General features: G+C 47.0%; 1 protein-coding gene across 1 annotated transcript in view; it reads left to right on the top strand.

Moving 5' to 3' along the window:
• LOC139373818 (zinc finger transcription factor Trps1-like) overlaps nucleotides 1-15,567 on the top strand; it is a 219,415-nt gene extending 203,848 nt beyond the window's left edge. The window contains exons 7-8 of the mRNA XM_071114858.1: nucleotides 13,240-14,379; nucleotides 14,470-15,567. Coding sequence (XP_070970959.1) covers nucleotides 13,240-14,379; nucleotides 14,470-14,979 — 1,650 coding nt within the window. The 3' untranslated portion in view covers nucleotides 14,980-15,567. The remainder of the gene's footprint in view (nucleotides 1-13,239; nucleotides 14,380-14,469) is intronic.
• The last annotated feature ends 203 nt before the right edge of the window (nucleotides 15,568-15,770 follow it).

The following is a 15,770-nucleotide window of genomic DNA, read 5'->3' as shown; positions in this document are numbered from 1 at the left end:
ACTAATCTGTGGTGACCTAAATGCCAGAACTGAACAAGAACCTGACACCCTCAGCACACAGGGGGACAAACACCTACTTGGAGGTGACAGCATTCCCTCCCCCATATGCCCCCCTAGACACAACTACGACAACATAACCAACAAAAAATGGGTCACAACTTCTGCAGCTCTGTCAGACGCTGGGTATGTACCTTGTCAATGGTAGACTTCGATGGTAGTACGGTAGATGCACCTGTAGCTCATCTCTTGGTAGTAGTACTGTAGACTACTTTATCACTGACCTCAACCCAGAATCTCTTAGAGCGTTCACAGTCAGACCACTGACAACATCACACTCTACTTCAACAGAACTATGCTCAATCATGAGTAGGGATGGGTGCCAAAACCCGGTATTAAACGGGCCCCGAGGCTAAATTATGAAAGACCGTAGTATTGATAAGATCTGATGTTATCGGTTCTGCTTTCGGTACTGAAGAAATTAAGATTTCCTATTTATTATTGCTACAATAATTGCTACAATTGCTACAATTATTGCTAAACGTTATCTTGCACATTTTATCTCACCAACTGTTTCTAATTTGCAATATGATTAAGACATTCGTATATAATTGTCACTACTCCCAATCCAGAAGAGAGATCTCTCTCACGCGGAGCCTGTGTCTCTCGCACGCTACAGCGCGCGCACGCACGCACACACACACACACACACACACACACACGAAAGACCCTGCTCTTAATTAGTGACATTGGAGGAGAGAACTAAATGTTCAAAAGTGTGGTTACACATCACCAGAGTCGATGCTGCCAATGCTCGTTACCACAAGTGCAACAAGACTTTTTCTTGTAAGGGTGGAAAACACGAGCAATCTGTCCAAACATCTATGGAAAGTGCATCATGTACTGGCTCGTAGTTCATCCCTCGTTGTCTGATCTCCTGTAAGGGTTGTCGTCGGGAGAAAGAGAAGACCAAGGTGCAGCGTGGTAAGTATTCATTGTAATTTAATAAAGAATGAATTCTGAACCAAAAACATTACATGACAAACGAACAGTCCTGAACGGTGCAACAAAACACAGAACAGAAAATAAACACCCACAACCAAAATGGGGAAAACAGGCTACCTAAGTATGATAGGCCCAACACATAGACATATAACAACCTAGAAAAACAAACATAGACTGCCCACCCCAACTCACGCCCTGACCATACTAAAACAAAGATAAAACAAAGGAACTAAGGTCAGAACGTGACATCTCCGTTAGGTATGTATGCTAGCAGCCTAGAGCCCACACACAGAGTTAACTAGATTATGTGAACATGGGTTCCTGATCAAAAGGAACCATTAGCCAGCTGATTCAATCACCCTTTTTTGTTAAAGTTTCATTTACAATGAACCAACCCACTCCTCCCTCTAATACCGCTGGTCCAAGCCAAAGACCAACCCACTCCTCCCTCTAATACCGCTGGTCCAAGCCAAAGACCAACCCACTCCTCCCTCTAATACCGCTGGTCCAAGCCAAAGACCAACCCACTCCTCCCTCTAATACCGCTGGTCCAAGCCAAAGACCAACCCACTCCTCCCTCTAATACCGCTGGTCCAAGCCAAAGACCAACCCACTCCTCCCTCTAATACCGCTGGTCCAAGCCAAAGACCAACCCACTCCTCCCTCTAATACCGCTGGTCCAAGCCAAAGACCAACCCACTCCTCCCTCTAATAGCCCAAGCCAAAGACCAACCCACTCCTCCCTCTAATACCGCTGGTCCAAGCCAAAGACCAACCCACTCCTCCCTCTAATACCGCTGGTCCAAGCCAAAGACCAACCCACTCCTCCCTCTAATACCGCTGGTCCAAGCCAAAGACCAACCCACTCCTCCCTCTAATACCGCTGGTCCAAGCCAAAGACCAACCCACTTCTCCCTCTAATACCGCTGGTCCAAGCCAAAGACCAACCCACTCCTCCCTCTAATACCGCTGGTCCAAGCCAAAGACCAACCCACTTCTCCCGCTCCAAGCCAAAGACCAACCCACTCCTCCCTCTAATACCGCTGGTCCAAGCCAAAGACCAACCCACTCCTCCCTCTAATACCGCTGGTCCAAGCCAAAGACCAACCCACTCCTCCCTCTAATACCGCTGGTCCAAGCCAAAGACCAACCCACTCCTCCCTCTAATACCGCTGGTCCAAGCCAAAGACCAACCCACTCCTCCCTCTAATACCGCTGGTCCAAGCCAAAGACCAACCCACTCCTCCCTCTAATACCGCTGGTCCAAGCCAAAGACCAACCCACTCCTCCCTCTAATACCGCTGGTCCAAGCCAAAGACCAACCCACTCCTCCCTCTAATCCTCCCTCTAATACCGCTGGTCCAAGCCAAAGACCAACCCACTCCTCCCTCTAATACCGCTGGTCCAAGCCAAAGACCAACCCACTCCTCCCTCTAATACCGCTGGTCCAAGCCAAAGACCAACCCACTCCTCCCTCTAATACCGCTGGTCCAAGCCAAAGACCAACCCACTCCTCCCTCTAATACCGCTGGTCCAAGCCAAAGACCAACCCACTCCTCCCTCTAATACCGCTGGTCCAAGCCAAAGACCAACCCACTCCTCCCTCTAATACCGCTGGTCCAAGCCAAAGACCAACCCACTCCTCCCTCTGATACCGCTGGTCCAAGCCAAAGACCAACCCACTCCTCCCTCTAATACCGCTGGTCCAAGCCAAAGACCAACCCACTCCTCCCTCTAATACCGCTGGTCCAAGCCAAAGACCAACCCACTCCTCCCTCTAATACCGCTGGTCCAAGCCAAAGACCAACCCACTCCTCCCTCTAATACCGCTGGTCCAAGCCAAAGACCAACCCACTCCTCCCTCTAATACCGCTGGTCCAAGCCAAAGACCAACCCACTCCTCCCTCTAATACCGCTGGTCCAAGCCAAAGACCAACCCACTCCTCCCTCTAATACCGCTGGTCCAAGCCAAAGACCAACCCACTCCTCCCTCTAATACCGCTGGTCCAAGCCAAAGACCAACCCACTCCTCCCTCTAATACCGCTGCTGGTCCAAGCCAACCAACCCACTCCTCCCTCTAATACCGCTGGTCCAAGCCAAAGACCAACCCACTCCTCCCTCTAATACCGCTGGTCCAAGCCAAAGACCAACCCACTCCTCCCTCTAATACCGCTGGTCCAAGCCAAAGACCAACCCACTCCTCCCTCTAATACCGCTGGTCCAAGCCAAAGACCAACCCACTCCTCCCTCTAATACCGCTGGTCCAAGCCAAAGACCAACCCACTCCTCCCTCTAATACCGCTGGTCCAAGCCAAAGACCAGCCCACAGCCCCTTCACACTAGCAGCTAGTGGGAGGATGACTGAGGAGAGGGGGAATGAGTGACACCTAGCCGTCACCAAGTTCATAGTGAAAGGCCTACACCCCTTTGCAACAGTGGAGTCCAAGGGCTTTGGGTAACAGTCTGTCAATGTGTATTGAGTTGTATTCATGTTTAGAATATAGTGGTATAAAAGGGTTGTATGTTAGTCCCATCACTCCACAATACACAACAACATAAACCTTCAATAATGATAATTCAACACATTAAAACTATATAGTTTTTACTGTAGGGAGATGAGCAAGGCACTCAACCCCAAATATACCCCTCCCTCCATGAGTTACTTTCTACCTGGTATGGTGCAGAAAAGGTCAATGTGATCACTGAGCTGAAAGAGGTGCCAAAGCTGGCCATCACATCAGACGGGTGGACCAGCCTCTGTTAAGACCACTATCTCACTGTTACAGTGCCCTACACAAGCCAGGGCAGTGTTAAACAGAAGATCCTCCACACCAGGACAGTGTACAACAGAAGGTCCTCCACACCAGGGCAGTGTACAACAGAAGGTCCTCCACACCAGGACAGTGTGCAACAGAAGGTCATCCACACCAAGGCAGTGTTAAACAGAAGGTCCTCCACACCAGGACAGTGTTAAACAGAAGGTCATCCACACCAGGGCAGTCATCCACACCAGGACAGTCATCCACACCAGGGCAGTGTAAAACAGAAGGTCATCCACACCAGGGCAGTGTAAAACAGAAGGTCATCCACACCAGGACAGTGTACAACAGAAGGTCATCCACACCAGGGCAGTGTTAAACAGAAGGTCCTCCACACCAGGGCAGTGTAAAACAGAAGGTCATCCACACCAGGACAGTGTACAACAGAAGGTCATCCACACCAGGGCAGTGTTAAACAGAAGGTCATCCACACCAGGACAGTGTAAAACAGAAGGTCCTCCACACCAGGACAGTGTTAAACAGAAGGTCATCCACACCAGGACAGTGTTAAACAGAAGATCCTCCACACCAGGACAGTGTACAACAGACGGTCCTCCACACCAGGACAGTGTACAACAGACGGTCCTCCACACCAGGACAGTGTACAACAGACGGTCCTCCACACCAGGACAGTGTAAAACAGAAGATCCTCCACACCAGGACAGTGTAAAACAGAAGGTCATCCACACCAGGACAGTGTAAAACAGAAGGTCCTCCACACCAGGACAGTCATCCACACCAGGACAGTCATCCACACCAGGACAGTCATCCACACCAGGACAGTGTTAAACAGAAGGTCATCCACACCAGGGCAGTGTACAAATCGCAAACTGGTAGTGGCAGAGGAGCTCTCAGACATTCTTGATGAGTTTGAGAGAGAGCCAAGCAAGATTGTAGCTGTGACTGTTGATAATGCTGTTAATATAGATGTTGCCATCAAGAGGCTACACATCCTAAAAATAGGATGCTTTGCACACACACACTGAATCTGGCAGCTCGGAAAATCTACTAAATGACTTCCATTGATAAATGTCCAGCCTGAATCAGAGCAGTGGTCGTGTGGTTCAGGAGATCCTCCATGTCCAGCCCCAATCAGAGCAGTGGTCGTGTGGTTCAAGAGATCCTCCATGTCCAGCCCCAATCAGAGCAGTGGTCGTGTGGTTCAGGAGATCCTCCATGTCCAGCCCCAATCAGAGCAGTGGTCGTGTTGTTCAGGAGATCCTCCATGTCCAGCCCCAATCAGAGCAGTGGTCGTGTTGTTCAGGAGATCCTCCATGTCCAGCCCCAATCAGAGCAGTGGTCGTGTGGTTCAGGAGATCCTCCATGTCCAGCCCCAATCAGAGCAGTGGTCGTGTGGTTCAGGAGATCCTCCATGTCCAGCCCCAATCAGAGCAGTGGTCGTGTGGTTCAGGAGATCCTTAATGTCCAGCCCCAATCAGAGCAGTGGTCATGTGGTTCAAGAGATCCTCCATGTCCAGCCCCAATCAGAGCAGTGGTCGTGTTGTTCAGGAGATCCTCCATGTCCAGCCCCAATCAGAGCAGTGGTCGTGTGGTTCAGGAGATCCTCCATGTCCAGCCCCAATCAGAGCAGTGGTCGTGTTGTTCAGGAGATCCTCGATGTCCAGCCCCAATCAGAGCAGTGGTCGTGTGGTTCAGGAGATCCTCGATGTCCAGCCCCAATCAGAGCAGTGGTCGTGTGGTTCAGGAGATCCTCGATGTCCAGCCCCAATCAGAGCAGTGGTTGTGTGGTTCAAGAGATCCTCGATGTCCAGCCCCAATCAGAGCAGTGGTCGTGTGGTTCAGGGGATCCTCGATGTCCAGCCCCAATCAGAGCAGTGGTCGTGTGGTTCAGGAGATCCTTAATGTCCAGCCCCAATCAGAGCAGTGGTCGTGTGGTTCTAGAGATCCTCGATGTCCAGCCCCAATCAGAGCAGTGGTCGTGTGGTTCAGGAGATCCTTAATGTCCAGCCCCAATCAGAGCAGTGGTCGTGTGGTTCAAGAGATCCTCGATGTCCAGCCCCAATCAGAGCAGTGGTCGTGTGGTTCAAGAGATCCTCGATGTCCAGCCCCAATCAGAGCAGTGGTCGTGTGGTTCAGGAGATCCTCAGAGCATGTCCAGCCTGAATCAGAGCAGTGGTCGTGTGGTTCAGGAGATCCTCCATGTCCAGCCCCAATCAGAGCAGTGGTCGTGTGGTTCAGGAGATCCTCAATGTCCAGCCTGAATCAGAGCTGTGGTCGTGTGGTTCAGGAGATCCTCCATGTCCAGCCCTAATCAGAGCAGTGGTCGTGTGGTTCAGGAGATCCTCGATGTCCAGCCTGAATCAGAGCAGTGGTCGTGTGGTTCAGGAGATCCTCCATGTCCAGCCCCAATCAGAGCAGTGGTCGTGTGGTTCAGGAGATCCTCGATGTCCAGCCCCAATCAGAGCAGTGGTCGTGTGGTACAAGAGATCCTCGATGTCCAGCCCCAATCAGAGCAGTGGTCATGTGGTACAAGAGATCCTCGATGTCCAGCCCCAATCAGAGCAGTGGTCGTGTGGTTCAGGGGATCCTCGATGTCCAGCCCCAATCAGAGCAGTGGTCATGTGGTACAAGAGATCCTCGATGTCCAGCCCCAATCAGAGCAGTGGTCATGTGGTACAAGAGATCCTCGATGTCCAGCCCCAATCAGAGCAGTGGTCGTGTGGTTCAGGGGATCCTCGATGTCCAGCCCCAATCAGAGCAGTGGTCGTGTGGTTCAGGAGATCCTCCATGTCCAGCCCCAATCAGAGCAGTGGTCGTGTGGTTCAAGAGATCCTCGATGTCCAAAACAGTCTTGAAGGAAAAGCAGCAGCTCTTTGGTAAGAAGCCAGTTCAATCTATTAAAGTATTATTTTGAAATTCTGACATTTAACAATTTAATTTGATATTCAAGTGTGCGGTAATTAAATATAAAAAAATAAAAAATTGTTTCAGGCCTTCTACAACACTCACTCATCCTTGATGTGATGATGCAATGGACCCCAGATTTAAAGGGAGGCCGGTGAGTGACGCCTCCTGGGACAGGCTGAGGAAGGCAACTGTTGAGGCCAATGTGACCGGAACAACACCAGGGCTGTCAGAGGAGCCGGAGCAGACAGACACAGAGCACCAGCAACAGGAGGAGTCTGAAGGAGACGGAGAGGATATGGAGGAGACAGTCCCTCCATTGAACAAAACAAGGAGTGCCTTGGAGGAGCTGTTCTCAGAGGAGGACAGGGAGTTGAGGTTGACGATCCAACAGGACACCTCGTCCCTCACCCTCAGTGAGCGTGTTGACCTAGAGGTGGAGCTCTACAAAGGCCTGCCTCCCATCCCCATGGCTGAAGATCCTGTGATGTAGTGGTGGGAGAAGAGAGCTACTCTGCCCCTCACAAACATTGCAACAAGCTACCTCTGTGCTCAAGCCTCCTCCACACCTAGCGAGAGGGTATTTTTGACTGCAGGGAACACAATAAGCCAGGAGAGGTCCCGACTTCTGCCAGATACGGAAAATATGTTGATCTTTCTCCAGAAGAACTGCTAAGAACTGTTAGTCCTTCTGCAGCCTACCTGCAGGCCCCACCCATGTTGTTCTCTACAACTGTATTTTATTTAGCAGGAAAGTATTGTTTATTTAATTTGTTTTACATTTCCATCATCACAACATTAGAGTCTAAAATAGTGATTTGATCAAAATATTGCTGTTTCTTTTGCTGTAAATAATTGTTTATTTTATTTGTTTTACATTTCAGAAAATAAAGCAATGTCAATTCTGTTCTTAATTTGTTTAGTTTCTTTCTCATAAAAAAATTACTAAAATAACTGAGAAGAATACCGTTAAAGTGTCTCGTTCTTGTGTGTTTTCCTTGTTTTAGTGTTGGTCAGGACGTGAGCTGGGTGGGCATTCTATGTTGTGTGTCTGGTTTGTCTATTTCTATGTTTGGCCTGATATGGTTCTCAATCAGAGGCAGGTGTTAGTCATTGTCTCTGATTGGGAACCATATTTAGGTAGCCTGTTTTGTGTTGGGTTTTGTGGGTGGTTGTCTCCTGTGTCAGTGTTTGTACCACACGGGACTGTTTCGGGTTTTCATGGTTCTTGTTTTGTAGTCTATTTCATGTATAGTTTCGTTATTAAAAATAACCATGAATTATAACTACACTGCGTCTTGGTCCGATCCCTGCTACACCTCTTCTTCAGAGGAAGAAGAGAACCGTTACATAAAGTACCGGATCGATAAGCAGTATTAGTAAAATCTTAACGATTACCCATCCCTAATCATGAGTCATCAAAGCCAAAGGAACTGCATAATATTTATACATTCTAAAGAAGGAAGGAAAGTAGTGTGGAAATCAACCAAAAATCTATTAGGCAAAAACAAATTCAATCCCTTCTAGACAATTTCCTGGACAAAATGTTTCACTGTAATAGTGAAGGTGTAAACTTAGCAGTGGAAAACCTAAACAGTATATTTGACCTCTCAGCTTCCCTATCAAATCAAAAAAAATTCAAGCTGACAACCTAAGAAAATGAACAACAATGACAAATGGTTTGATGAAGAAGGCAAAAACCTAAAAAGGAAATTGAGAAACCTATCTAACCAAACGCATAGAGACCCAGGAAAACTGAGCCTACGCCTTCACTATGGTGAATCACTTAAACAATACAGAAATACACTACGGGGAAAAAGGAACAGCACATCAGAAATCAGCTCGTAATTGAAGAATCCATAGAATCTAACCAATTCTTGGAAAATTGTAAAACTCTAAACAAACAACAACATGAAGAGTTATCCATCCAAAACAGATGTATGGATAAACCACTTTTCCAATCTTTTTGTCTCTATAACAAAGAACAAACAGCAGAAACATATACATGATCAAATACAAATCTTAGAATCAACTATTAAAGACTGCCAGAACCCACGGCATTATCCAATTACATTGAATAAACTACAGGACAAAATACAAATTCTAAAACCGCAAAAGGCCTGTGGGGTTGATGGTATCCTAAATTTACTGATAAAATATTCAGACCACAAATTCCAATTGGCTACTTAAACTCTTTAACATCATCCTCAGCTCTGGCATATTCCCCAATATTTGGAACCAAGGACTGATCACCCCAATCCACAAAAGTGGAGACAAATTTGACCCCAATAACTACCGTGGGATATGCATCAACAGCAACCTTGGGAAAATCCTGCCTTATCATTAACAGCAGATTCGTACATTTCATCAGTGAAAACAATGTACTGAGCAAATGTCAAATTTGATTTTTACCAAATTACCGTACGACAGACCACGTATTCACCCTGCACACCCTAATTGACAAACAAACAAACCAAAACAAAGGCAAAGTCTTCTCATGCTTTGTTGATTTCAAAAAACCTTTTGATTCAATTTGGCATGACGGTCTGCTATACAAATTGATGGAAATTGGTGTTTGTGAAAACATTTTCAACATTATAAAATCCATGTACACAAACAGCAAGCATGTGGTTAAAATTGGCAAAAAACACACATTACTTTCCACAGGGCCGTGGGGTGAGACAGGGATGCAGCTTAATCCCCACCCTCTTCAACATATATATCAACGAATTGGTGAGGGCACCAGAACAGTCTGCAGCACCCGGCCTCACCCTACCAGAATCCGAAGTCAAATTGCTGATGATCTGGTTCCTCTGTCCACAATCAAGGAGGGCCTACAGCAGCACCTAGATCTTCTGCACAGATTCTGACAGACCTGGGCCCTGACAGTAAATCTCAGTAAGACAAAAATAATGGGGTTTCAAAAAAGGTCCAGTTGCCATGACCACAAATACAATTTCCATCTAGACACCATTGTCCTAGAGCACACAAAAATATATACAATATATACATACCTTGGCCTAAACATCAGCACCACAGGTAACTTCCACACAGCTGTGAACGAGCTGAGAGACAAGGCAAGAAATGCCTTCTATGCCATCAAAAGGAACATAAAAAAACATACCAATTAGGATCTGGCTAAAAATACTTGAATCAGTTATAGAACCCATTGCCTATTATCGAATTCACAAAATGGGACAAACACCAAATTGAGACTCTGCATGCAGAATTATGCTAAAATATCCTCAGTGTACAATGTAAAACACTAAATAATGCATGCAGGGCATAATTAGGCCGATACCCGCTAATTATCCAAATCCAGAAAAGAGTGGTTAAATTCTACAACCACCTAAAAGGAAGTGATTCCCAAACCTTCCCTAACAAAGCCATCACCTACAGAGAGATGAACCTGGAGAAGAGTCCCAACTAAATCATGAGAAAACAACAAGATAATTACTTGACACATTGAAAAGAATTTACAGAAAAACTGAGCAAAGTAGAATTCTATTTGCACCTAAACAGAGAGTAGACAGTGGCAGAATACCTGACCACTGTGACTGATCCAAAATTAAGGACATGTTTGACTTTGTACAGACTCGGTGAGCAGAGCCTTGCTATTGAGAAAGGCCGCCGCAGGCAGACTTGGCTCTCAAGAGAAGACAGGCTATGTGCACACTGCCCACAAAATGAGATGGTAACTGAGCCGCACTTCCTAACCTCCTACCAAATATATGACCAAATTAGAGACACATATGTCCCTCAGATTACACAGACCCACAAAGAATTCAAAAACAAATCCACTTGTGATAAACTCCCATATCTACTGGGTGATCAGTGTTCAATCACAGCAGCAACATTTGTGACCTGTTGCCACAAGAACAAACACCATTGTAAATACAACCTTTTCATAAAGAAACTGATAAAACACACAGGTGCTAAAACAAGGTGACTTACAAAGATGAGAACCAAGAGAGGGAGTGCAGTGATGTATTATCCACAACTAAAGAATCATTGTGGAATCTGAAAAGACACATATCCCCAAAGCATGATGGTGTACTTACTACGTGCACATGCTAAAAGAAAGGAACGAGGTTGGTAGATAATTAAGTGTGTCATTGTACCAAAGTATTTATAAACAAAAATCAGATCTCTTAAACATTTCATTCATTTCTGTTCTATTATCTATACAATAGGCCATAATTGATTTTGGCCCAATAGGCCTGGCATTTCCAACATTCAAGGAACTTTCCGATTTGATTGGGTTATTTTTGCCTTAAAAACTTTAGGCCTATCTATTGAAAAATGTAAAAACAACTCTGCATCTCTGCGCCGCCTGGCACGAGTGGCCTAAAGGGTGTTTAGCATCCCCAGTGGCTCTGCAAGTGTGGAGAGGATATTCCCCGCTGCTGGCCGGCTCTCCAGACACCATCACATGAGCCTGAAGCCACAGACTGGACAAACTCGTGTTTCTAAAAATGTTTTTAAAGATAGACTGAGCCTAATAAGAAGTTTTTTATTTCATTTGTATTTCATTCTAAGTAGACGAAGTCACAGCCTGTATACGCAATTTATAGACTATAATGATTTAATACAAAGAAATGTTGTTTAAATGCTGAGGGCCTAATGTCCCTGACTGCCTACCATCCTAGGGTGTCACACTCACAGTGTATTTCTTTGTAGGCTATAGCCTTGAAATAATTGAAATCATATAGCCTTCTTAGACTCTGTCTCCTGACCTATTTAGAGTGTTTATATGCTGTTTAATATGACATGTAGCCTATTTAAAATGGTGAGCTTCTTACATTAAATGTTCATGTTTATTCAAATACTTTTCATTCAAATCATATGGTTTGGTTTCACGAAATGGTAGGTCCATGTAGTCACAACAATAGATGGGTTGTTGGTTAAATTGTGATTTTAATGAATGGAGCCAATTTGGAGCTACAGTTTTTTCTCCCTGTGAGTGAGTAGTGGTTTTGAGCAGAGCGGTTGAAAAGGACATGGAGCAATGAGCGGGATTTCCAACCTCTCAACTCCGCTCACATACTCTGCTCCGTGTTTCTGAAATAATAACCATACTGTATGTATGTAGGGAGGGATAATACTAGGCTTCCCTTTTTCCTATCTTCCTAACTGTGGATTATTTCATTTATTTTTTACCCCCCCCATTTTGGGGGTTGAAATGATTGGTTTCCTTTCCCCAGGAACATGACAACAGATTGTCCATCACAAAGACAAGCTGAGAGGCAGCGGTATGGTGTGTATGGTGTGGGATTGATTCCTCAGGGACATTTCACACCTAGAATTCAGTCTGCAATGCGGCCAATCTGATCCCTTTAATTCATATTCTCTTCTGGTCATTTCTTCATATGCAGTATGTGTAGGGAGCAGAGCAATGGAAATGTCCTCACCTCCATTTAAAATGTTCTCTTTCTCTCTCTCTCTCTCTCTCTCTCTCTCTCACTCTCTCTCTCTCTCTCTCTCTCTCTCTCTCGTGTGCCCATTAGTTTGGGTTCGCAGTGATTTCTGGGAGATTTCCATGGAAAGTGAGGAAACGTTGGTATGAAAACATGTCTGTCGGCATTGCCATGTGATATGTCACCTGAGAGAAGTTGGTGGTAAATGCCAAACCCTACCCGTGGCAAGAAGGAGAGAAAAAATAGATAGAACAGGAAAAGGAATTCGAAGGAAAGGCCTAGGTGATAAATGAGGGCAAGAATGTTCATTTTTGTCTTCCATTTCAAATATGCCCTAAAGGTAGACAGACTTCCTCCTCCAGACGAGACTGGATGTTTCTGTATTTTTCAAGTCAATGCTTGGGGCATGTCATATCACACACAAACACAGAAATGACGAAGAAATGATGACCCTAAGCTGGCCACACCAAAAAAATATATTGTTTAATGATTTCTGTATTTCCCTGGTGGCTAAACAGATGAAGTGGCTAGTTAATGAGTGGATTCTGTAGGCCACATCTACTATTCTGTGAATCTTGTAATAAAATGTGTTCCCATTTAAAGAGTTGCGTGCCATCTGCAGTACAGCAACACTCCTGCAGTATTTACAGTAGGCCTTAGCCCCTTATTGGGCTGTAATAAACAATGTGCACTGCCCGGGGGGGGGGGGGGGGGGGGCAGTGGAGGACAGAAGAGCTGTAACTGTCAGGATTAAGCTACACTGACTCCAGCCTGACTCGCGGAGTCCCCTTTTGATATTGCAGTCATTCTGGGATCATTTTAGGGCTTGATTCAATCCATATCGCAGAAGATCTGCGGTATAGCATGATTTAAATTTAAAGGGAATTTTTCCGAATGAACCGACATATGCAGTGTTTACAGTGAATGTGGTCTCCGTGGACGCGGGAACATTGCCTTTAAAGTTTCAATCACACTATAGCGACGATATGGATTGAATCAAGCCCTTAGTGTTGTGACATGCTCTGGTAATATTCTTACTATGAAATTCCTATTATTAAGGACATATTTATGTAAATGTTTTTATGCATATCTTGATACATACATAAATAAAATATCTATCTTTGTCTCTCACCAGACTCCTCGGCCGCTGAACATCATCAAGCAGAACAACGGCGAGCAGATCATCCGCCGGCGCACGCGGAAGCGCCTCAACCCCGACCCTCTGCCCTCCGAACCTGTGGGCTCCAAGCAGCGGAGGGTCAGCAGCGAGGAACGCCTCAACCCTGACCCTCTGCCCTCCGAACCTGTGGGCTCCAAGCAGCGGAGGGTCAGCAGCGAGGAGCGCCTCAATGGCAGTCCCCTGGAGCGCCGGCCAGGAGAGGATGGGCCAGGCTCGGAAGGAATGCCCGTCCCTCGTAAAGGGGAGCCTCAGAATTCCCTGGGCCAGTACGAGGCCTGCGGGTCCTCTGGGTTCAAGGGTCACCCCAGCCCCCGCTCCACCCACTCCTTCCTAGTTAGCCAAACCCTGGAGATCCACAAGCGAATGCCTCCTTTGCACATACACAACAAGAACCCTGCAGAGGGAGGGGCGGAGGGGAACGGGGTGGGCTCGGCTGGGGTCCATCACACGGGCTTGGAGGGGAAGGGTAGCTTGTCCTCCGAGAGGGGTAGCCCCATCGAGAAGTACATGCGTCCTTCCAAACAGGCCAGCTACTCGCCACCGGGCAGCCCCATCGAGAAGTACCAGTACCCGTTCTTCAGCCTGCCCTTCATCCACAATGACCTGCAGAGCGAGTCCGACTGGATGCGCTTCTGGACTAAGTACAAGATGTCTGTTCCGGGCAACCCACAGTACCTAGGCCACATGCCTGGTCTGCCCAACCCTTGCCAAAGCTTTGTGCCTTACCACACCTTTAGCTTGCCCTCACACTTCCCTCTCCCGCCCTCCGCCGGCCCCGAAAGCGACATCCCTCTCGACCTGGCCATCAAACATTCCAAACCGTCCGCCAACGGCTCCACCGCCTCTGCCTTTACCGTCAAGGAGAGGAGTAGCGGCGCCTTGCCCACGGTCACGGCGGGGAAGGAGGATGAGAAGCATAGAGAGCAGCAGGAGAGAAGAGAGGAGAAAGTAGACGAGGGGGCATCCCCCCAGCCTTTTCCTCCCCCAGACGTTGCAGCCAAGCCAGAGAGGGTGAACGAGGGCACTCAGGATGAGCTGACCAGTAAGGAGAGGGTGGACCAGGGCACACAGGATGAGCTGACCAGTAAGGAGAGGGTGGACCAGGGCACTCAGGATGATCTGACCAGTAAGGAGAGGGTGGACCAGGGCACTCAGGACGAACTGACCAGTAAGGAGAGGAAGGAGAGGGTGGACGAGGGCACTCAGGATGAGCTGACCAGTAAGGAGAGGGTGGACCAGGGCACTCAGGATGAGCTGACCAGTAAGGAGAGGGTGGACCAGGGCACTCAGGATGAGCTGACCAGTAAGGAGAGGGTGGACCAGGGCACTCAGGATGAGCTGACCAGTAAGGAGAGGGTGGACCAGGGCACTCAGGACGAGCTGACCAGTAAGGAGAGGGTGGACCAGGGCACTCAGGATGAGCTGACCAGTAAGTGCATCCACTGTGGCATCCTCTTCCTGGATGAGGTTATGCACGCCCTGCACATGAGCTGCCATGCTGACGGAGGGCCCTTCCAGTGCAGCATCTGCCTGCATGCCTGCGCAGACAAGTACGACTTCACCACACACATACAGAGAGGGCTTCACCTGCCAACCGTTGAGGCTGAGGCCAATGCTGAGGCCGATGCTGAGGCCGATGCTGAGGCTGATGCTGAGGCCGATGCTGAGGCTGATGCTCCAAAGGATTGTGTGTGATTTTGGTGCATTACAGTCTTGGACTTTTAACACAGGCATAGCAGTATGAAAAAGAACAAAATAAACGGACAAAAGCGTACTGTAATGATTGAATGAGAAGAAGACTTCTTGCTCAACGTGCCATGATAGCTTCTGTAGGGAACTCATATCATCTAAACATTTATATTGGACTTAATACAGAACAAACGATTGGCTGTTTCCTTTTTCTTCTTTTGTAAAGGAAAACGCTTTTGAAGAAAGTGGTACTACAAATAGACGCTTATTTTTAGTTTTTTTTTTTTGCTATTGTTTATTTTTTTATTCGGAAGTGTTACTTTGACAAGGCAGTTCAGCGAACAACAAGGTACATCTGCACGGGCTGAATGTTCTCTTACCTGGTTGGTTCAATGTTCCAAATGGAATGAGGAAGTGTGAATTGATATGTAAAATGGGGAGATGGGGAAACATCAGTCGTCTGTCATAATCTCCTTCACAGTGGATGGGCAGAGCGATGACTAGTGATTGGACCGTCCTCAAATAAACGTCCTCAGGGAACGTGGCTGAGTCAAACAACATATCCTACGGGGCTTTCAGTTGCAACAGTCTCCACTTAACATCCAACTAAGTGTCTATGTTTTAATGTATTTTAGTTATGGATACTGTTTGTTCTGAGGGGGGGGGGGAGACTAATGTCACAGAACTTCCTCTAGACATTTTAAGCTGCTGCCTTAGTTGCTAGGATACAAACCGTATATCACTAAAGACATTTGGGAAGGAAGAAAAATGCAAAAAGCTATATTTTTTTCTAAGTT

The sequence above is a fragment of the Oncorhynchus clarkii genome, chromosome 18 (genome assembly GCF_045791955.1).
Source record: "Oncorhynchus clarkii lewisi isolate Uvic-CL-2024 chromosome 18, UVic_Ocla_1.0, whole genome shotgun sequence".
Taxonomy (NCBI): domain Eukaryota; kingdom Metazoa; phylum Chordata; class Actinopteri; order Salmoniformes; family Salmonidae; genus Oncorhynchus; species Oncorhynchus clarkii.
Note: the sequence above shows the minus strand (reverse complement) of the source record. Positions and strands in the feature narration are given on the sequence as shown.